General features: G+C 39.9%; 1 protein-coding gene across 5 annotated transcripts in view; it reads left to right on the top strand.

Moving 5' to 3' along the window:
• The first annotated feature begins 3968 nt into the window (after positions 1–3968).
• arfgef2 (ADP ribosylation factor guanine nucleotide exchange factor 2) overlaps positions 3969–23390 on the top strand; it is a 56017-nt gene continuing 36595 nt past the window's right edge. For 4 of the 5 annotated variants that reach the window (XM_008110117.3, XM_008110119.3, XM_062978917.1 and 1 more), the window contains exons 1-2: positions 3971–4326; positions 22488–22518. In XM_008110117.3, the coding sequence (XP_008108324.1) occupies positions 4188–4326; positions 22488–22518 (170 nt within the window). In that variant the 5' untranslated portion in view covers positions 3971–4187. Of the gene's footprint in view, positions 4327–22487; positions 22519–23390 lie in introns of all 5 variants that reach the window. The other variant, XM_062978919.1, reaches the window with a different exon arrangement.

Below are 23390 nucleotides of genomic sequence, written 5' to 3' on the forward strand. Positions count from 1 at the left end.
TTTAGAACTAAGCCCATCTGCTGTTGACATTTTGTTATTATATTCATTTGTGAACTATAATAACAATTATATTGGCAGCCAGCCCTTTCACAACTCTTGGGGTCACTGGAAATATGAGTAAACATACTTATGATCAGGCTGGGATATACATATATCACAAGGAACAAAGTCACATTAGCCTTCATCGTTCATTCATTGTTAAGTTCAATGGTGCCCTCAAGTGGAGGAAAGCAGATCCAGCTAGAATTGATCCAGTAATTTCAAAATCTAGTTGTGAGAAATCTCACGCAGATAACACCACAGCTAGATTAAGGTGATTGGAGTCCCTAAGGTAGTTGAAGCCCTGGAGTTTCAAAAATGGCATCTGTCTGGCATAACTACAGGGAAAGTACAACGCCACTCCTGAAGCAGGTCCACTGGCTGCTGATAATTTTCCGGTCCCAATTCAAACTGCAGGTTTTGACCAACAATGCCCTTAACAGTTCGGGTCCTGCTTATCTTCACAACTGTATCTCTCCCTACGAACAAGCATGAGTTCTTAGATCTGCCGGGGAGGCTCTTCTCTTGCTCCCACTTCCGTCACCAACACGTTTGGTGGGGACGAGGGAGAGAGCCTTCTCGGTGGTGGCCCCCCGGCTCTGGAACTCTCTCCCCAGGGAGATCAGATTAGCTCCTACTCTGTCCACATTCCACGAAGACTTGAAGGCATGGATGTTTAAATGTGCTTTCGAACAATAGGTCAGTTTCGTAATTTATTACTGCCCAGTCCTAATTGTCTACTGCCCTAATTCCAGCACTTTACCCCCACTCCTGACCCTATTGTCCTGTGTTTTGCACATGCCCTGCCCCACCCTTGCAATTTTAATAGTCCCATTACTCAGTCTTTGATGCTCGCTGATGTATTTATGATGTTTTATTCTATCGCTTAACTGTTTTAATTATATTGTTGTTGTTGTGGTTTTAATTTTATATCTGTTACTTGATTCTCTGGGCTTGGTCCCCATGTAAGCCACCCTGAGTCAGTTTGGGGAGATGGGGGCGGGATATAAGAATAAAGTTATTATTATTACTACTACTACTACTACTACTACTACTATTACTATTATTATCATGTGAGAGCTTTTCTTGGAAAAAAATCAATTTAACAAGGGCCTACTGTATAAGCCTTACGAGGTTGGCAATACATAAAATAAAAAGTCTCATTATCGGTCTTGTAACTTCGGCTGGATCTACACTGCCATATAATGCAATTTAACTGTATTGAACTGGATTATATGAGTCTAGACTGTCATATAATCCAGTTCAATGCAGTTAAACTGCATTCTGAAACTGTATTATATGGCAGTGTAGATTAAGCCTTCAGTTGCTACTAAGAGCTGGATTTAATGCATTATTACTAGAGATGTGCACAAACATTTTTCCTTCGTTTCCTTCGTGTTATCATTTTGTTTTGACCGTTCATCTACACAAAACGAATGAAAACATTTTCGTAGGAAATGAGAGGCGACACGAAAATGAAAGCCTCACAGTAATCGTGCTTGCTTTCATTTTACTTTCGTTTCAGCCCCTTAACAATAAGCAGGTTCTGACAGAGGGCTGCAGTACTTTCCCATTATAGCTGATGTGGACCAATGGGTGTTAATAATAATATTAATATAAATAACGATAGCTATCCTGGGGCCCTAAGCTGAGTCTGAGAAGGGAGTGCCTCCCCATTACATCCCATTTGTGCCAATGGGCCTCAATGGGCCTTAATGATAATACTAATATTAATATTAGTAATGATAGCTATCCTGGGACCCTAAGCTGAGTCTGTGAAGGGAGTGCCTCCCCATTACATCACATGTGTGCCAATGGGCCTTAATGATAATACTAATATGAATATTAATAACGATAGCTATCCTGGGGACCTAAGCTGAGTCTGAGAAAGGAGTGCCTCCCCATTACACCACATGTGTTCCAATGGGCCTCAGTGGGCCTTAATGATATAATACTAATATGAATATTAATAACAATAGCTATCCTGAGACCCTAAACTGAGTCTGATAGGGGAGTGCCTCCCCATTACATCCCATGGTTCTGGCCCAAACTACTTGTCTGAATGTATCTCCTCCTATGAACCAACTAGGGTGTTAAGATCATCTGGAGAGGCCCTGCTCTCGGTCCCACCTGCCTCAAAGGCACAGTAGGTAGGAACGAGGGACAGGGCTTTCTCGGTGGTGGCTCCCCGGCTGTGAAATGCCTTCCCCAGTAGTGTCCGACAAGCTCCGACTCTCCTAGGTTTCAGGAAAGCCATGAAGACATGGCTATGTACTCAAGCGTTTAAGGAGTAACATCTGAGGTCAATATGACGTGAATCAAGGCATACACGAAGGTGTTAGTGGACGAATTTAACTATATATTCATTTTAAATTTTATAATTCATGGTTTAATAGAGTTTAATTAGAGTTTTAATTAATGCGGTACTGTTTTATTTTTTATGGATTCTGTTACTGTTTTATTGAATGTATTTTGGGCAATATAATTACCGACTGTTGTAAGCCACCCTGACTCCCTCTGGTTGAGAAAGGCGGGGTAAAAGTGATGTAAATAAATAAATAAATAAATGTGTGCCAATGGGTGTTAATAATAATAATAATATTAATAACAATAGTACTCTGGGGAAGATCCAAACGTTTAAAAAGTTGGTGGGCGAAAAGGGGTCAAAATGCCCTACTTGTGTAGTGATCTTCACCCATCTAGCCCAAAAACCGAGTGCGGGGGGGGGGGGGGAGCCTTGGAAGCCCTCCCATTGCAGCCAATGGTCTGAAAATTTTCATTTCTTTTGTAAGCCAGATGAAAATTCTGTTCGTATAGGCGCCTGGTTTTAGTTGGCGGGAACAAATACGAAAATGAGACCATATACGAATGAAACTACACAAAACGAACAGCAATTCCATACAAAAGCACAACACTAAAATTTATTACTAAGTGACTGCGATAACACAAAATGTTGATTATAACAAAAGTAACAACCCATTGCTATAAGGGGCACACCAGCACATCTGCAAAAGTTAGCGAGAGGATGGTAAATCTTCCCATATATGCAGAAAAGTTATCTGTGGAAGAGTCTATATGTTCTAAGAGAATCTGAATCTAATTGTTTACATATTCACCACGGACACCCCAAATCAACTATTTACATGTCTTTTCAGAAGCAGCACACTGTATAAAGATCCTATTCATGCATGTCTTTCTGTAAAATAAAGTTATTGAATTATCTTTTAGCAGGACAAAAAGGAAACACAAACAAAAAGAAGAACAGGAAATACAGTAGAGTCTCACTTATCCAAGCCTCGCTTATCCAAGTTTCTGGATTATCCAAGCCATTTTTGTAGTCAATGTTTTCAATATATCGTGATATTTTGGTGCTAAATTCGTAAATACAGTAATTACAACATAACATTACTGCGTACTGAACTGCTTTTTCTGTCAAATTTGTTGTAAAACATGATGTTTTTGGTGCTTAATTTGTAAAAACACAACCTAATTTGATGTTTAATAGGCTTTTCCTTAATCCTTCCTTATTATCCTTATTATCTGCTGGCCCGTTTAGAGTGAGACTCTACTGTACAGAATATCACATCAATGGCGCACGAGAACAGCCCTTCCACACAGCCATATAACGCAGAATATCAAGGGTTATCTGAGTCCACACTGCCATATATTCCAGTTCAAAGCAGATACTGTGGGATATTCTGCCTTGACATTCTGGGTTACATGGCTGTGTGGAAGGCCCCAAAGTGGTGTCTACAGGCGTTACTCTGTATTGACAGGACTGGACAACTCCAGGCCTCCTCCTCCTCCCGCCCCTCCCGTCAGAACCGGAGTAAGCCCCGCCCCTCACGTCACTGTCACTGACAGGCCTGGCGCGAGAGCACCGTTCGACACGGAAGCAAGGGAGGGAGGGAGGGAAAGAGCGCGCGCGCGAGCGAGCGAGGGGAGGTCACGTGACGGTTCCAACATGGCGGCGCCGTGTCGCTGTCCATCTCCGCCTCTGAGGGAGTCGTGTCTCTTCCGCATCATGGAGCCCAGCCGCGGCCGGAGCCCTTGAAGTCGCCGCTTTCCCCGGGATACTCACGCCTTCAGCGGAGCGGCGGGGAAGGGAAAAGGGCTGGCCTTCTTCTTCCTTCACGACGGCGGCCACCATGCAGCCCCCGGCCCGCGAGGAGGACACCCGCACCAAGAGTGTGTTCGTCTCCCGGGCACTGGAGAAGATCCTCTCCGAGAAGGAGGCGAAGCGGCCGCCCCACGGGCCGCTGAGGAGGGCCTGCCAAGTGGCGCTGGGTGAGTGGCAGAGCGGCTGAGCGGACGGGGACCGGCTCTGGCCCAAAGAAAGAAAGAAGGGGAGAATCTGTCAGCACCATTGACACCTCCATTCCCTTGTTGACTCTACGCCTGCCATGGGCAAACTTCGGCCCTCCAGGTATTTTGGACTTCAACTCCCACAAGTCCTAACACCCTGATAGGACATGTGGGAGTTGAAGTCAAAAAGACCTGGAGAGCCGAAGTTTGCTCATGACTGCCCTACACTATAGAATTGGCATCACTTTAAATGGCATAGCTCAATGCTATGGAATCATGGGGTTCGAAGTTTGGCGGGGCACCAGCATTCCTTGGCTTTAAATAAAGCTAAACACTACAACTACAACTCCCATGATTCCATGGCATTGAAGGTGCTGTCAAACTGCATGACTTCTCCAGTATAGATGCACCTACAGTGCTCCCGGGGTCCTTCCACACAGCCATATAACTCAGAATATCAAGGCAGAAAATCCACAATATCTGCTTTGAACTGAGGGCCTTCCAGGCAAGACCTATATCACAGACAAGACCTATATCCCATATCAGACCCCAGGTTTTCTGTTTATCCCAGATTATGGGAGAGCACAGACTCATGTAATCCAGTTTAAAGCAGAAATTCTGGGATCAGATCATGAGATATAGGGCCTATCTGGAAGGTCCCTGTGTGATCTGAGGGCCCTTCCACACAGCCACATAACCCAGAATATCAAGGCAGAAAATCCTGTAATATCTGATTTGAACTGGGTTATCTGAGTCTACACTGCCATATATTCCAGCTCAAAACAGATAATGTGGGATTTTATTCAGCTGTGTGGAAGGGGCCCCAGCTCCAGGATTTAACTCAGGGCCCTTCCACACAACCATATAACACAGAATATCAAGGCAGATAATCTACAGTATCTGCTTTGAACTGGGTTATCTGAGTCCACACTACCTTATAACCCAGTTCAATTTGGATTTTATGCAGCTGAGTGGAAGGGGCCTCAGGGACCTTGAGTCCTCCTATCAAGAGAAAGGTGGGATGAAAAATAAAGGTACTGTAAAATAAATAAATATTCATGTTGCCAATGTTGTTAGTAAATCCCGGGGGCAGGAGGGCTTGGATGTTTTACTTCTGCTGAGATACATTTATTGTGAAACTCAGGGCCCTATATCCTGGGATCCAATTCCAGGTTTTCTTTTTATCTCAGATTATTTGGCAGTGCAGACTCATATAATCAGGTTCAAAGCAGAAAACCTGGGATCAGATCCTGGCATATAGGGCCTGTCTGGAAGACCCCTCAGAAATGCCTCTTCAACTGTATATTCCTGCATGGCAAAATGGGGTTGGGCTGGATGGCCCTTGTGTATCTTCCAACTCTGAGTGTATCTAGTAAAGGTAAAAGTTGTGTCCGACTCTGGGTGGTGCGGCTCATCTCCATTTCTAAGACAAATAGCTGGTGTTGTCCATAGACACCTTCTAGGTCATGTGGCCAGCATGACTGCATGGAGTGCTGTTACCTTCCGGCCAGAGCAGTACCTATTGATCTACTCACATTTGCATGTTTTCGAACTACTAGGTTGCCAGAAGCTGGGGCTAACGACGGGAGCTCACCTGCTGCGTAGATTTAATGCAGTTTGATACCACTCAAACTGCCTTTGCTCAGTGCTATGGAATCCTGGGATTTGTAGTTTCATAAGACCTTTAGCTCCCTCTGCCAAAGGGTACTGGTGCCTCACAAAACTACAGCTCCCAGAATTGAATAATACTGAACCATGGAAGTTAAAGTGGTGTCAAACTGCATTAATTCTACAGTGTAGATGCACTTTATGATTCTTCATGCCTAACATTACTTCTTACTGAAATGCTTTCTCTCTCCTATAAGTTTTCTCAAGACTCTTGAGAGTGCCTAGAAGCCTGTCAGCATCTTTCAAACAACAAAAATTATTATTATTATTATTATTATTATTATTATTATTATTATTATTATTATTAATAGCCTCTTTTTCTCTCAGGGCTGGGACCCAAAGTAGCTCACAGTCTTAAAAACTATACAATTTGAAAACCTAAAAAATATTAAAATATGTTTAAATATTACAACTATTAAACAATTAATAAACCATTGAAAACAATTCCTATTACAATACAGCACCCCTGAACCATTCTTAAAAACTTTCTGCCTTAAAAGCCTGCATGAAAAAGGTTTTAGCCTGCTGCCACAAGGACAACACAAGGAACTGAAGTATCAGGGAATACAGGTGACCCTGCCCTATAAGCCAGCACAGTTGTAATTACAGCCTAGGATCTAGATTCATACTTGACTGGCTTCTTTCTTCCTTATCCATCAGGGTGTTCCCTAAACTATGATCTCAGATCTCTTATGGGCCATGTGCTCTCTATTTGTTCATTACTCCCTTGGCTGATATGAGGATCCAATCTGTCTTCAGATCTTCTTTCCAGTTCTCTTGAAATCTTCCCCTCTCCATATAATTTTTCTCAGCTTCACCAACTCTCAAGTGACAGCATGCAGAAATGAGTGTGGTTGACTATTAGACTTGTTGTCCAGTATTGCTCCATAGATTAATCTGCCACGTTGGATCCTCCCATGCTTGAGAACAGGTGACTGCACTCCTGTTGTCTTCCGGCAGGAAGTGTGATGTTGAATGCATTGGCTCAGATTGGTTGTAAAGCTTTCATTTCCGTGGTTTAGGAGGAACAAAGTTCGCTTTGCTTATCTGATTGTAACATGTAGCACTAATTACTGTGGATTGCTTGGAGCTAGATTCAAATGTTTTGACATTGATCAAAGAGATGGTCTCTCTGCAGGTGAAACATTTTTTCTGTTATAAAAACCCAGGATACCTGGCATTGTTTTAATACTCCCAGTAATATTTGTTTTACAAACCAGCATTATGGAACAGATACAGTGTTACTGAGTTTGTCACTTTTTTGTGGGGAAATAAAAATATTTATTGAATATGACATTTTAAAAATTAAGAAACATTACAGTATACTGTCTCCATAATTGATATATTTTCTTAACTCTTTGCTTTTTTTTTACTGCTTGCTTGTGTTGTAAGTTCTGATATAGAAGACAGCCTGGTAAACTCTGGTAAAGTGCACTAAACGTGTTTTAAACAAATGAGACACTGAGACCTGTATATTTGCTTTTGGCAGTTTATAGTAAGTAATCTATAAAAAAGATTTGTTGATAGATTTAACTTAGTTTTGAGATGTTAAGTCTGCAATCCTGTCTGCCTTTGCAAATGAATTAGGCTCACCAAATTCACTGAGATGTTCTTCTAAGCAGATGTATACAGCTACATTATTAATGTGTTACTTGGACTGATGTATTTGAGTTGAAGTTCCTGATCTGAGAATAATTACCATGTTTTCTAACAGATACACCAAATAAAAAAGCACTGTATGGTAAAACCAAATAGGTATAGAGAACTCATGGTGCATTATTACTGAATGGATGAAAAAATGTTTTTCAAAAGTTGTCTGCCTGCTGAGCTCTGCCTGCTGAGCTCCGTCAGTGATAATGTACATTTCAGTGCAATTCTAATGATGTCTGTTAGGAAGTAAGTCTTACTGAGTTCATTTATACAGGACTTCAAACATGTATACATAACCTTTAGAGATTAATACATCACCATATGGCAGAATATTTAATTTTTTTTAAATGTGCTTCTCTTTCATGACTTTACGTATAATAAACAAAAAAGATAGAAAGCACATCTAAATCAGGATCTCCTAGATTATCCTCAATAGGTAGCTGTCCAGTTTCTTTTTGAAGACATCTTGAGAAGGACACCACACCAACTCTCTAGGCAATAGATTCCATTCTCAAACCAATCTTGCTATCAAGAAGTTTCTTCTAAAGCTCAATCAACATCTTCTCTCCTGTAACTTCAAACCATTCTCAGGCCTGCACAACCTAGGCCCTCCACCTGTTTTAGCCTCCCAACTCCCAGAAGCCCTAGCCAGCTAGTCCAATGGCCAGGAATTCTATGAGTTGGGGGCCAAAACAGCTGAAGGGCTGCAGGTTGTGCAGGCCTGCATTAGATCTATTGGTGGTTCTGCCCACAGAGGCAGCATAGAATCATAGAATCATAGAATAATAGAGTTGGAAGAGACCTCATGGGACATCCAGTCCAACCCACTGCCAAGAAGCAGAAAATTGCATTCAAAGTACACCCGATAGATTGTCATCCAGCCTCTGCTTAAAAGCCTTTAAAGAAGGAGCCTCCACCACAGTCTGGGGGGAGAGAGTTCCACTGCCGAACAGCTCTCACAGTGAGGAATTTCTTCCTGTTGTTCAGGTGGAATCTCCTTTCCTGTCGTTTAAAGCCATTGTTCCGCATCCTCATCTCTAGGGCAGCAGAAAACAAGCTTGCTCCCTCCTCCCTATGACTTCCCCTCACATAATTATACATGGCTATCATGTCTTCTCTCAGCCTTCTCTTCTGCAAGTTAAACATGCCCACCTCTTTAAGCCGCTCCCCATAGGGCTTGTTCTCCAGACCCTTGATCGTTTTAGTTGCCCTCCTCTGGACACATTCCAGTTTGTCAACATCTCCCTTCAATTGCAGTGCCCAGAACGGGACACAGTATTCCAGGTATGGTCTGACCAAGGCAGAATAGAGGGGCAGCATGACTTCCCTGGATCTATACACTATACTTCTATTGATGCGGGCCAAAATCCCATTGGCTTTTTTAGCTGCCGCATCACATTGTTGGCTCATGTTTAACTTGTTGTCCACGAGGACTCCAAAGTCTTTTTCACACGTACTGCTGTTGAATCAGGCATCCCCCATTCTGTATCTTTGCATTCCATTTTTTCTGCTGAAGTGAAGTATCTTGCATTTGTCCTTGCTGAACTTCATTTTGTTAGTTTCGGCACATTTCTCTAGCCTGTTAAGATCGTTTTGAACTCTGCTTCTGTCTTCTGGAGTGTGAGCTATCCCTCCCAGTTTGGAGTTGTCTGCAAACTTGATTATTGTGCCTTCTAACCCTTCGTCTAAGTCATTTAATAAAAATATTGAACAGAACCGGGCCCAGGATGGAACCCTGCGGCACTCCACTTGTCACTTTCCAAGATGAAAAAGACACACTGATGAGCACCCTTTGGGTTCGTTCGCTTAGCCAATTACAGATCCACCTAACTGTAGTTTTGTCTATCCCACATTTTACTAGTTTGTTGGCCAAAAGGTCATGGGGGTCCTTGTCGAAGGCCTTACTGAAATCCAGGTATGCTACATCCACGGTGTTCCCTGTATCGACCCAGCTTGTAACTATCGAAAAAAGAAATCAGATTAGTCTGGTATGACTTGTTTTTGGTAAATCCGTGTTGACTCTTAGCGATGACCACATTTGTTTCTAAGTGTTTGCAGACCACTTCCTTAATGATCTTTTCCAGAATCTTGCCTGGTATCGATATGAGGCTGATGGGATGGTAATTGTTTGGGTTGTCCTTTTTTCCCTTCTTGAAGACAGGGAACCACATTCACCCTCCTCCGATCTGCTGGGACTTCTCCCGTTCTCCAAGAACTCTCAAAGATGATTGCCAGTGGTTCTGAAATAACTTCTGCTAGTTCCTTCAATACTCTTGGATGTAGCTGATCTGGCCAAGAAGTAGTTCTTAGGAAATCCAATTTTAGGATTATTAGCTATTTCATTAATGGTGCACCCATGTGCTCTAATGATATTCAAAACAGTTGGTTATAATTATTTCAAATAACCTCATTTGGACATAGATGAGCTGGATATTTTGGAGTCTCCAAAGCCACTCACTCATTAAAAAATATATAGTTATCAATCTAAGAGAATGGCTTTCCTACTTTCTAAGGTTGTAGCAGACATAAAGTTTGGCAAACCAAATGATGCAAAATTTGCCTAGGAAGCAGATCTTGTTATGATAATTTGGTCCTCACTCCCCTACTACTATAATTACTACAGGAACAATCCCAATATTTTTCCTGGTATTGAAAACTAAACTAAAACTAAATTGGCCTCTAGTTTCCTGGATCTTTCATTTTGCCTTTTTGAAGGGAGGGTCAATGTTTGCTTGTTTCCAATCCTCTCGTACAAAGATTTTCAATGACAAGTCATTCTTAGAGTATGTCAGCAGGTTCCCTGGGATGCAGTTCAGTCTGGCCTTGCAGATTTGAACATTTTGGTTAACTAGGTAATTCCAGGCGAACCTTTTATAAATCTTGATTTGCAACCTGAATTCCTTACCAATGCATAGAAACACAGTCTTCTTTTGAGCAAGTAAATAAATGAAGAAAATAGGTGTTGACCAGTTCTGTCTTCTCATTGTGATTTGTCAGTACTTTATCATTTTTGTTGAGCAGGGGTCTGCACCTCACCATTCCTTTTGTCATTCTCTTCCTCAGACTTCTTGCTTGCCTAGCCAGTATCAGCTCATTTTGAGTTTTAGCTGTCCTTACACTTTTCCTGAAAGCTTGGGCTATGCATTTGTAACTTTTCCTTTGTGATTTGTCCTTCCTTCCGTTCCTTATACATGCATTTTTTCTTTTCACTTTCTCCTTCAATTTACTGTGCAGCCACATTGACTTCTTTAGATGCTGCCCAGTTTTTTTCTTGTGTTTCATCTTGTATTTTAATCATTTCTTCATGAAATCCCGAGCAATCTCAATGTCTTCTTCTTTCAACATTTCTAGCAATGAGATTGTGTCCAGTATTTCCCTGAGCCTGGTAAAACCAGTTTTCCCAAAATCTAAAACTTGTGTTTAAAATATAGTCTTTTTTACTGTCCCTCAGCCTTTACATAGTCACTTCTCCATAAAATACTGCTTTGATTCCAGTGATGAACCCCACTTTTATCTTTAAGATCAAATCCAGGATTGCTGATTCCCTTGTTCCTTCCTCCACTTTTTGAAACAAGAAATTATCTGCAAGGCACTTTTTTGAGGTGCAGTCCTTCACAGAGCTAGTCTCCAAACAGATACCAGTTGAAGTTCCCATAACTATAAGTTCATGCTTTTTGAAAGTTTCTGGTATTTATTTTAGAAATGCATCATTATTGTTTTTATTTCTTTCTCCATTTACATTTAGCCAAATTCTCTCCACTGACCCAGCTTGTCTTGTTTGTTTCCCAGACTCTGTGTATTGGTGTATAGACATCTAAAATCACTGATCATTGGCAAAAGTAGCCAAGGCTTCTGGAAGTTTATATCCAAAACACTTGAGTACCAAGTGTGGGAATCAGTATTTAATTCTACTGCAACTTATGTTGAGGCTCTCATCTTCTCTCAGATTCACATCCATATGTTTAGAGCTTGCTTTTAACAGATGTTTAAGCTGTCATCTCCATCCCTGCAAAGATTTATTTTAAAGGTCTATTGATCAGATTCACTATGCTTTTTCCAAATATGTTCTTCTCAGTGTTTGTGAGATCTATAGGTAGTAGTCCTTCATCTAAGAATTGAAGACGATAGTCCAATTCTTCTCCTGTACACATACCTCACACCTATACACACACCTCTCCTGTACACACCATCTATGCAGCCAGACATTCACCTTCAGTATCTTCCTATCCTTGTGTAGTTCTCAGTCTTTCACTGCTATACTTGGTGAGCATATGCACCCAAACTCTTCATTTTGCTCCTTGGGACTTCGTGGTATATGGTGTTCTGCTGAAAGGTATGCTTTGTTGCTTTGTTTTTGCTGTGCCCACATGAATCAGAACAACTTCTGTTGTTTCTTGTACACTCCTAATGGATAGCCTGTTCGTGCAATCCGAAGATCACTGAGACAAGAATGAGAAGCAACAGTTGGGGATATAATTTACAAACAAGTACCTAAAACTCTCTTAATATGAGAGCATATTTTGTCTAAGGAAGCAGAAGTGAAGCCTGCTCTAAGGTAAATTCTGCACTGTGGGTAAGAAGTAGAATGAAATCAGCCATAGAATCACCTTGATAAAAATTACATATGAAATATTGGCAAATCAAGAGTTATAGCATCAATTTTTGATTGGGATGGAGGTTCATATATCCTTCTAAGGCAGAGGTCCTCAAACTTTTAAAGTGGAGGGCCGATTTACAGTCCCTCAGACTGTTGGGGGGCCGGACTATGATGAAATAGTAAAAAATTAGGATTGTTGTTGTTGTGTGCCTTCAAGTCGTTTCAGACTTAGGTCAACCCTAAGTCTAAAGTTTAGGACAGAGGCCAGGTCAATGACCTTGGGGGGCTGCATCCGGCCCATGGGCCTTAGTTTGGGGACCCCCAATCTAGACGATCTCATAAGACCATAGGTAAGCAAAGAGACCTCCAAAGACCATCTAGATGGTCTCATAAGACCATAGGTAAGGAAAAGGATCCTCAGACCATCTAGATGGTCTCATAGGACCATAGGTAAGGAAAGTGACCTCCAAAAGCCATCTAGATGGTCTCATAAGACCATAGATAAGGAAAGGGATCCTCAAATACCATCTAGATGGTTTCATAAGACCATAGGTAAGGACAGGGGCCCCAAAGGCCATCAAGACGATCTCATAAAACCATAGGTAAGTAAAGGCACCCTTAAAGCCCATCTAGACTGCCTCATATGACCATAGGCAATGAAAGTGACCTCCAAAAGCCATCTAGATGGTCTCATATGGCCGTAGCTAAGCAAAGAAACCTCCAAACACCAGGTAGACTTAGGTCAACCATAAGTCCAAAGTTTAGGACAGGGGCCAGGTAAATGACCTTGGAGGGCCACATTTGGCCCCCTGGCCTTAGTTTGGGGACCCCTGTTCTAAGGTGTTAAAAGAGGTTTAAGCTCTTCAGCACCGAAAAAAAGAATTGAGTTATGAATCTTTAAGAATTGGTGGAGTTTCTACTAAAGTAACCAGTGGTTCGTAATGCAAGCTTTGAGACACCTCACATATTTGGTGGCAGGTAATACATTTATATCAGATGATTGCTGCATAATTTGTGGAATTGGCTGATAATTTGTGCAGCACTGAGGAGGCAGATGGATATACTGTATACAACTGCCTTGTTTCATATGCACTGGATACAAATATATCTCAGAATTAATTATGAGTGGGTTAGAGTGATTCCAAAACTGGCTTTGTGCAAATAGCCTAAGTGGGAGAAGTACTTAATATGTGCTGCGGGAGAGTAATTCATGTTTTCTGAATGCCAGCAATGTCAGTGTTAGTAGAATGATACTAGTCAGATCAGTTATTTGATTCTGTTGGTGTGTATATTGAAAAATAAATTAAATGTGCTAGATGAAAATGTTCTGGGATGGCATTTTCCTCAAGAGGCAGAAATTAGATTGTTTTTCTGTCCTCAGATTATTAGCACCATTGTATATTTAAAACCTTTTTTTTCTAACAAGACCTTATTGTAAATACAGCATAACAAATTTATATGTAAATTATAGTGTGTATAGTAGAAAACATTAATTGAATATGCCAATTGCAGTCAGTTTCCTGACATATCTAGCAGAACAGGATTCAGGACTCATTTGTAATAAATAATTCTCACTGGTAATAAAAATGTCTGCCCTGAGATTATTCCAGTGTCATTGACATAGTACACTTGATATGTATGTAGCCTTGAAGCTCGAACCTCTGGTGTCTTATATTTCATTATTTTTTTAAAAAAATTAGAATATGCAGATGTTGGGTCCCTAGTATATAAAAATGGCTTTTAAGTGGATCTGAAAACATGTTGAGCTAAAGAATATTGGTGTAGTATCAAAGAATAGAGGTTACCACTGAAATTGCTGTAATTTTCCAAACAACTGTTTAGCATTAGATGTTCCCTGAAATAATTATTCTTCAATCTTGAAATTCCTCTTTGGATTGCTTATGCTATATACAAGATTGCTTGACCCAGAGAGTGCCCCACAATACTATTTTGCTCTTCTGTGGTAAATGACTTCTGATTGTGAGTGGAACTGCAAAATCATTCTAATCTGCAGTTTTGCAGATGGAGGAAGAATGATAAGGGTTTGAATGAAAACTTGCTGAAATCTTTTTGAGCCATTTTTAAAAGGATAAAAACAAATTGTGATGGGCTTACAAATGGTGAATTGTACCTTATATGACACATTTCTATACATTCATGTTGATAACAATTTGGAAAAAATAAATTGAATGTAGGATAGAAATGTTTACGTTTCATGCATTTCTTTAGATCCTGGCTTTAGAATGTGCAATTAAAATTTATTTTTCGTAAATCATATGAAGGCTTTTTATGTGGTAGGAAATAGAAAATTTTGCTCACATTTAACACATATTAATTCTGCAGAACTGTAGTTGCTTGTGGCACAGTCATTCTTTCTACAAAACAGTGTCAGAGTTTGCACTTCTTGATAAACCTGGATTGCCCTGGTTATTAGTTACTGTCATTGTGTTGGTGCATGCTGCCCTATTGTTCCTGCTGCAAGCAAAATTAAATGAGAAAATCATGGATGTTCTTTGTGAGGTTTGTTTAGCAAGTTGTCTCAATCAAGCAAACATGTTTCTGCCCCTACAAGCCAGAGAAAAAAATGTTTGTTTCTCATATTATTTTATTGACTTTTTTGAAACTTATAATGTAAGTATTTAAGTATCCTTTGATATTGACTGAGGTTGTGGTTCTAGGACCCCCTGCAAATACGAAAATCCATGAATACCCAAGTCCCATTTTGTACAATGACATAGTAAAATGGCATCCCTTATTTTTAAAAAATGTGAACAATTCAAATGAGTGCCAGATAGAGCCTGAGGTGTAGGAAATGGCTGGGCTATGGTAGTGTGTGATTAAACATTAGTGTAATACTTGACACACAGCAAAATCAAGGTTTGTTTTTTTAGATTTTTTTCTGAATATTTTCAAACTGTGGTTGATTGAATGGGTGAATGCTGAACATGTGGATATAGAGGGCCACTTGGTTCCATTTCTCAGTAAGGAATGCTCAGAAGCAAAGATTGCCCATTTCTCCAATCAAACATGAAGAACTATCATATTGTAAATAAAAGAAATAACTTGTTTTATGCTACTCCAGAGGGTAGAATCAGAAGCAATTTTACATTACAGTAGAGTCTCACTTATCCAACATAAATGGGCCGGCAGAACGTTGGATAAGTGAAAATGTTGGATAATAAGGAGGGATTAAGGAAAAGCCTATTAAACGTCAAATTACATTATGATTTCACAAATTAAACACCAAAACATCATGTTTCACCACATATCGACAGAAAAAGCAGTTAAATACACAGTAACGTTATGTAGTAATTAATTACTTTATTTACGAATTTAGCACCCAAACATTGCAATGTATTGAAAACATTGACTACAAAAACACGGACTACTAAAAGGCAGACTATGTTGGATAATACAGAAAGTTGGATAAAAGAAGGTTGTATAAGCGAAGGTTGGATAAGTGAGACTCTATAAGCAAAACAGAAAACACTGTATTTACTCAAATCCAATGTGCCATCGAATCTAATGCGCACCTCCATTTTCAAAACCATGAAACCAAAAAAAGGTATTTGTTGCCAAAAGTAATGCACAGCAGCAAAAAGTGCACTCTTTGGCATTTGTCCATAAAGGTTGCTGCACACCTAGAATATCTTCTTTAAAAACAAAAGTGTCAGAACATCAAAGCTTCCAGCAATGGAAAAGAAAACCTTGGGGGGGGGGGGCATCTATGCTATAGAATGAATCCACTTTAACTGTCTTAGTTCAATACTATGGAATCATGGGGGCTGTAGCTTTACAAGGTCTTCTCTTCCAAAAAACATTGGCGTCTCACCAAATTACAAATCCCAGGATAGCATCACATTGAGCTGTGGCCATTAAATTAAAGATGATGCCCCTCAAAGGGGAGCTCCAGACGCTCCTGAAGCAGCTTCCCTTTTTGCTTTGGCTCAGCACTAAGATTACTGTATGATGTGAATCTAATGCACACCCTAATTTTGATGAGGTAATTTAGCCCAAGTGGGTGAGCGATAGATTTGGTTAAATATGGTATTAAGAAAAACCTCCTGCCTATTAAACCTGTTTTGAGAATGGAATGGACTACCTCAAAACGTGATGGGCTCTTCATTCCTTGGATTTTGTAAATCAGAGCTTAGTCAGCCACCTCTTAAACACGCTTTAGTCTTGTGTTCCTGCTTGGCAGTGCATTGAATAGATAGTCGTTATAGTTCCTTTGAGCTCTATGCTTATCTAGCTCAGTATATTGAATCTTGCTAGTTTGGATATCGTGAGGTAGGAATATATGATCTTCCAGATATTGTCGGACTTCATTTTTCAACATTCATCATCATTAGCTATGCTGGCTCATCCAACAAAAATTTGAGAACTACGTGGTTCCTATTAATGTGCTAAACCACAAACAGAATATCAATTATTTGTTTACTCCCATTTGTAACTGAAGAGATTGGCCAGTATAACATGAATGTGGACAGAGATATTTGTGGACTAAGATAAGTAAACCATCCACTGGAACAGCCCTTGTAATGGATGGCAAGCTAGCTGCCATGCTGAACTGATTTAACACCATTACAGCTGCTGCTTCCATCAATATAAATACTTCTGTAGAGTTTTATTTAAGAAGGTCTTATAGATTAGTAATTAGATTTCTATGCCATTTTACTGTACCTTTCCCATTAACCTCCCCACAAGTTAAAATTCAAGTAGCTGGTATTCAAAAGTATTTAAGAATACCATCTTGAATAATATTCACAAATCTTCTTGGCACCCACGTTTGTGTCAAGTATCTTTTGAAACATTTGACTTTGAACTTCTCTAAATACAGTGAGAAAAGAAGATTAAGTAAAATAAAAAAGTTATGGGGGGAAAAGTTGGGCTCAGATTGTCCTGCAATGTACTTTTTCTATTTCTGAGACTCCCTAACATGTGATTTTGATTGAGATGGTTGGGGGGGGGGGGGGGAGGGAGGGAGGGAGATTGGTGTTCCTGCATATGTGCACAGCAATTAAAGTTGGAGAGCTTTCCACTGGGAAGATATTTCACCCTTTCGGAACACCCACAGATCTTAGATTGGCTATTCCCCAGAAAGAGAAACCACTGAACCTGAACCTCCTGATCCCTTCTGTCACCTGTGGCTTAAATTGGAGTACAATGGGCCCTTGGTATCAACTGTGATTTTGTTCAAGGACCGACTGCAGATACCAAATAAGGGAATGCTCAAGTTTCATTATATACAATGGCATATTAAAATGGTGTCCCTTTCACATAATGGGAAAATAAAAGGTTGCATTTTGGTTTTATATTTAAATATTTTCAAGCGGTGCTTGGTTGAATTCATGGATACACCATCTATGGATATGGAGGACTGACTGTGACTGATTTTTAGTTGGTGCTATGTATTAATTAGCTGAACAATGCCATATTTCTGAATGAGTACTGTACATTTCAAATGATTCTGGTTAGATGATCATTCTTTATTTCATTTTCCTCTACACAGCATACCTGCAACGCTTCATGCAGTTATAGTCCATAAAACTTTTACCGTAATAAATATAATAGTGTTAAATGTGGCACAGTACTACTTCTGCAGGCAACAACAGACTGATGTATTTGTTCCTCTGGAAACAAGTTTCTTATGAGAATTGTGTGGTTTCCTGCACTTTTATTAAGTATCTTTACTATAAAGTATGTTGATTCATAAGAAAATAATTAGAATGGACAATATTTCAGGATCTCTAAATCTTCATCATCATCATCATCATCAAGCAGAATGTTACATGTAAAAATGAGAGTGTGTCTATGTGAGAGAGAGACAGATGGTTGACAGTTGAAGGAGCCAGAACTAGCAAAATGTGTGTTGTGTAAAAATTTCCTTTCTGGCAAATATCATTTTCCCCAATCTGTCAATATCATCCGTTTGCTTGGTTTGAATGTAATGTCTTATCTCTTGCCTGATTAGGGTGAATTTTTAAAACCATGCTTTTTAGTTAAGTGCCACATCGCCAGGAATGAATCACCCAGAATGTTATCTTGATGCAGTAATTTATTTGAAAGTACAGGAATGAAATTTCTTTTGTCTGTTTGTGATATACAGGCAGTCCCCAAGTTACAAACAAGATTGGCTGTTTAAGTTTGTTCTTAAGTTGAATTTGTATGTAAATCAGAACAGGTACATTTGTTAAGTGTAACTCCAGCCATATATCTAGCTATCTAGCTATTATAGCTTTGGATATAATAGGGAAGGGTTAACAATACATTCATGTGGATTTTGTTGTGCTGTCTGTGCCCTTGTTCAGAATATTTCACCTCACTTTCTGTCCCTGTGATAATTGTATTATGAAAAAATTGGGCTTGCTGTGGAAACAAATATTGGTGATAAAACTTCAGTGGAAATGGAACACCATTTCCCCATGATAACTTTTCCAGGGGTGAATTTCGCTTCCAAGGGGTAGATTTCTCTCACTTCCTGTTGTTTCACCCCCGTTCTTAACTATGAGTCATTTGTAAGTCAGATGTTTGTAACCCGGGAAACTGCCTTTACAGGAAGTAGCAAAATCACTTGACCAAATTTAACAAAATCAGCGGCTTGTGCTGTGGATCTGCTGCAATGTTAGAAAAGAAAAACAAGGCAGTAGTCTTGCAGCTCTGCCATTTAAACCTAATTAATTCCAAATAGAACTCAACTATCTTACATGCTTTCTGAATCCTATAGATTTCCTACTGTTTTAGTTAAAGACTCTTTGTTTAGCAACCAAGCTACATGATAAGAACATTAATTGTTTAAAATACAGAATAACTCTTTAAATGCTTATTACATTAAATACTCTAAAGACACCAAATCCTGTCCTATCTTAAAAGATAAGCAGGGACAGCTTTGGTTAGCATTTTGTTGGGAGAACGCAAATGAATGCCAGGTGCTATAGGCTGTATTTCGGGGGGGGGGGGGGGGAAGCTGGTTATATTTTAGAGAAAGGAGATACTCTGAGTATTCATTCCCAAAGAAAATCGGTACTGCTCCATTGTCCGGGCGGAGGCCAAAAGGGGACCTAGACAAAGAAAGGTAGTCCATTTTATGGGGGGAAAGGGGGTTGAAATAGTTAAACCATTTCCCCGTTTTCCTGTAATTGCCCCACCTATGACGCCATTCTTAAACAACTATTGTTTATGGTATGGGGGGAATAACAAGCGAAAATGGGGGAACTGGTTTTCATCTTCTTAACTCTCCCCACACCCAGCCCAAATGAAATGGACTATCCTTCTCTGTCTAGGCCTGGATAATGGAACAGCACCGAATTAAAAATTTAGAAAACTAGTTTTGTCCTTAAATAACATAACTGGCATTTAAAAAAATTAAAACATATTTGTACCAAATGTCATTTTAAACATAATTGTGATAACAAGATCTGCCAGTTTTTCTTTGTTAACTGATTTTTGTTTGTTTGTTTGTTTGTTAGACCTTATATTTATATGATAGACCCTATATGATTTATATGATATGTGGAGTTTCAGGGCCGGAAAAGCAGATGGAGGAGGCAAAAGAATGGTTTACCCCAAGGCAGCGTTCTTGCACCGACCTTATTTAACATCTTCACGAACGATCAGCCACTACCACCACTCACAAAGAGCTTTATATATGCTGATGACCTTGGCCTTACAACACAAGCGAAAGATTTTGAAACAGTTGAAAACCAACTCACTAATGCCTTGAAAGACCTCTCCAGCTACTACAAAGAGAACCACCTGAAGCCCAACCCTGCCAAGACACAAGTGTGTGCTTTCCACCTACGTAATCGTGAAGCCAACAGGAAACTGAAAGTTACTAGGGAAGGCCAAGAGCTCGAACACTATTTCCATCCTAAATATCTTGGTGTCACCTTAGATCGAACACTAACATATAGGAAACACTGCACGAACACCAAGCACAAAGTAGCTGCACGCAACAACATCCTGCGGAAACTGACTGGCAGCTCATGGGGTGCAGACCCACAAGTAATAAGAACATCAGCCCTGGCCTTGTCTTTCTCAACTGCTGAGTACGCCTGTCCTGTTTGGCACAAGTCTGCCCATGCGAAGCAAGTGGACATAGCACTCAACGAAACATGCAGAATAATCACAGGATGCCTTAAACCTACACCTGTTGATAAACTCTACAAGCTAGCTGGCATTGCCCCTCCTGACGTGCGACGGGAAGTTGCTGCTAACTGTGAGAGAAATAAGGTTGAAGATTGTGAAAGCCACCCACTGCATGACTATCAGCCTCCTCCCACCAGACTCAAATCAAGGAAGGGCTTCATGAGAACCACCACTCCTCTTGATGTTCCTCCAGCAACAGCAAGGGTGTCCCTGTGGGCAGCTAAACCTGGCAATTCTAACTGGATGGTCCCCCATGAGGGTCTTCCTCCAGGGGCAAACCAAGAATGGGCAACTTGGAAGTCCCTGAACAGACTCAGAAGTGGAGTGGGCAGATCTAAAGACAACTTGGCAAGGTGGCACTACCTGGAGGAATCCTCCACCTTGTGTGACTGTGGAGCAGAACAAACAACTCCGCATATGTATGCTTGCCCACAATGTCCTGCCTCATGTACGGAGGAGGAGTTGTTTAAAGCTACGGACAATGCGGTTGCTGTTGCCCGTTTCTGGTCTAAAACTATTTAGTTGTTTGTGATTTCCTCTAATTTTTTTTCATCATTTTAAAATGTATTTGTTATGCAATGCTTTTGACATGAAATAAATAAATTTATATGATAGACCTTATATTTGTGGCCATTTCCTCATTTTACTGCACTTTATCTTGCCCTATCAGTTTGTTTACAGTCACAGGGTCCGCCCCTCCCAAGTTGCTTTTTCATTGACAGTTGTATTCAATCAACTACCTCGTGTTATAATATTCACTCGTTTCACTTTGCCCAGTTTGTTTTTTTACCTCTTTACTTGGGTGCCAAATCCATGTTTTATTGCGTTTTAATATGATTATTATTTTATTCTTTTGTTATGTTTTGTTACATTTAGAGCATTGAATTTTAATAGCTATGTTTGTATTTTTTGATGTTTTTATTTGGTTTGCTGTTTTTATCCGGGCTTGACCCCGAGTCCCTTCGGGGAGATGGAGGCGCAGTATAAAAATAAAATATTATTATTATTATTATTATTATTATTTGTTAAGCCATGAGGAACATAGAATCAATGTGGGATAAGGGATAGCATGTTGTCGCACTAAAGTAACTGGCCTGGATCAGGACACACAGTTTTCATTGTTACACTTCTCTGTCAGCCATTTTTAGAGTGCAGCTACTAATAAAGGAATGGCATTCATCTATAAAAGTTAAAGGTTTCCCCAACTCTGGGAGATGGTGCTAATCTCCATGTCTAAGCCGAAAAGCCAGCGTTGTCCATAGACGCCTCCAAGTTCATGTGGCCGTCATGACTGCATGGAGTGCTGTTACCTTCCTGCCAAAGCAGTACCTATTGATCTACTCACATTTGCATGTTTTCGAACTGCTGAGTTGACAGAAGCTGGGACTAACAGCGGGAGCTCACCCCGCTCCACAGATTTGAACCGCTGACCTTTCAGTCAGCAAGTTCAGCAGCTCAGCGGTTTAACCTGTTGCTCAATCAGGGGCTCCCAGGGTTCATCTATACTGCAAAATTAATGCAGTTTGACACCACGTTAAGTGCCATGGCTCAATGCTATTGAATCCTGGATATTGTAGTTTTTGAGGCAGAAAAGGCTAAAGACCTTGTAAAAATAATGTACCCATTCATGTCCCAGAAGTATAACAAGGAGGTGGAGGATATTGTAGTTATAAGTCGTTAGAAAACGTTAAAGTGATACTAAAAGGTGTAATATTGATATTAAAATATTAAAAGTTATGTATAATAGTCAAGACTATTGGGAAAGGTAACTTCAGGTATCTCCTGTGGCCTTATAAATGTTTTTACACTGCTGTTCTCATAGTCCTTCTTTATCAGCCATGATGGTCAGCAAATAATTGCCTATCTCAGCTAACCATTATGATCAACAATTAGCTGCTGATGTATTTGTAAAAGAGTTATTTAAAAGCATTTGGGAGGAATGGGACTGTTGTTACACAAAATAAATGTTATGTAGGGGGGCTTCCTTCACTTGTATATACATATCTAGTCAAATACAGTATTACCATTTGTGGGATGTAAACCTGCAAGATAAACTTTTATTGTATGTTTTTATCCCCAGATGAAATCAAAGCAGAACTAGAAAAGCAAAGGTGAGTAACTGTTTGCCTAAGATCAAAGCATCTAGCATGTAGGTGTATATACAGCTTCTTTAAAAGTCCAAAATGTGGTTAGCCCTGTGCACGGAAAGGCACAGTGACACTGTTCATCTAAGTACAGTAGAGTCTCGTTTATCCAACCTTCATTCATCCAACCTTCTGTATTATCCAGTGTAGTCTGCCTTTTAGTAGTCATTGTTTTTGTACTCAATGTTTTCAATACATTGCTATGATTTGGTGCTAAATTCGTAAATACATAATGTTACCATGCATTGAACTGCGTTTTCTGTCGATTTGTTGTAAAACATGATGTTTTGGTGCTTTATTTGTATAATCATAACATATTTTGATGTTTAATAGGCTTTTCCTTAATCCCTCCTTATTATCTAACATTTTCACTTATCCAACATTCTGCCGGCCCATTTATGTTGGATAAGTGAGACTCTACTATATTAAGAATAACACAGCTGAAATTAAGATAAAGCAACATAGTTGTCTGACTGATGCTCCACTATCTGTGCAGTGTTTTATTCTGCTTGCATGCATTTCTGTCTTGCCTTTGAGCAACATATGCACAGAAAGTGGTTTTGGATGATATAAGAGCACTTATTTGCAATTGGGTCTTTAGGAAAAATGGGAAACTATGGAGAATAGGTACACGTTTAAGCAATTCTTGTGGCTATGAATGGCCTAAGTAAAACTGTCATTGTATTTCAGATACAAATAACGACTTTTCAAAGATGTTGTTTTACCACTTCCTTTCTTTTCAACTGGATTTTTTTCTTCCAGTGTTTTTGACTTAACCGTTATATGTCATCAGATCTATATATTAGCTTCTTTTCTTCATAGCCTTTTGACAGATTTAT

Source organism: Anolis carolinensis, chromosome 4 (assembly GCF_035594765.1).
Source record: "Anolis carolinensis isolate JA03-04 chromosome 4, rAnoCar3.1.pri, whole genome shotgun sequence".
Lineage (NCBI taxonomy): Eukaryota > Metazoa > Chordata > Lepidosauria > Squamata > Dactyloidae > Anolis > Anolis carolinensis.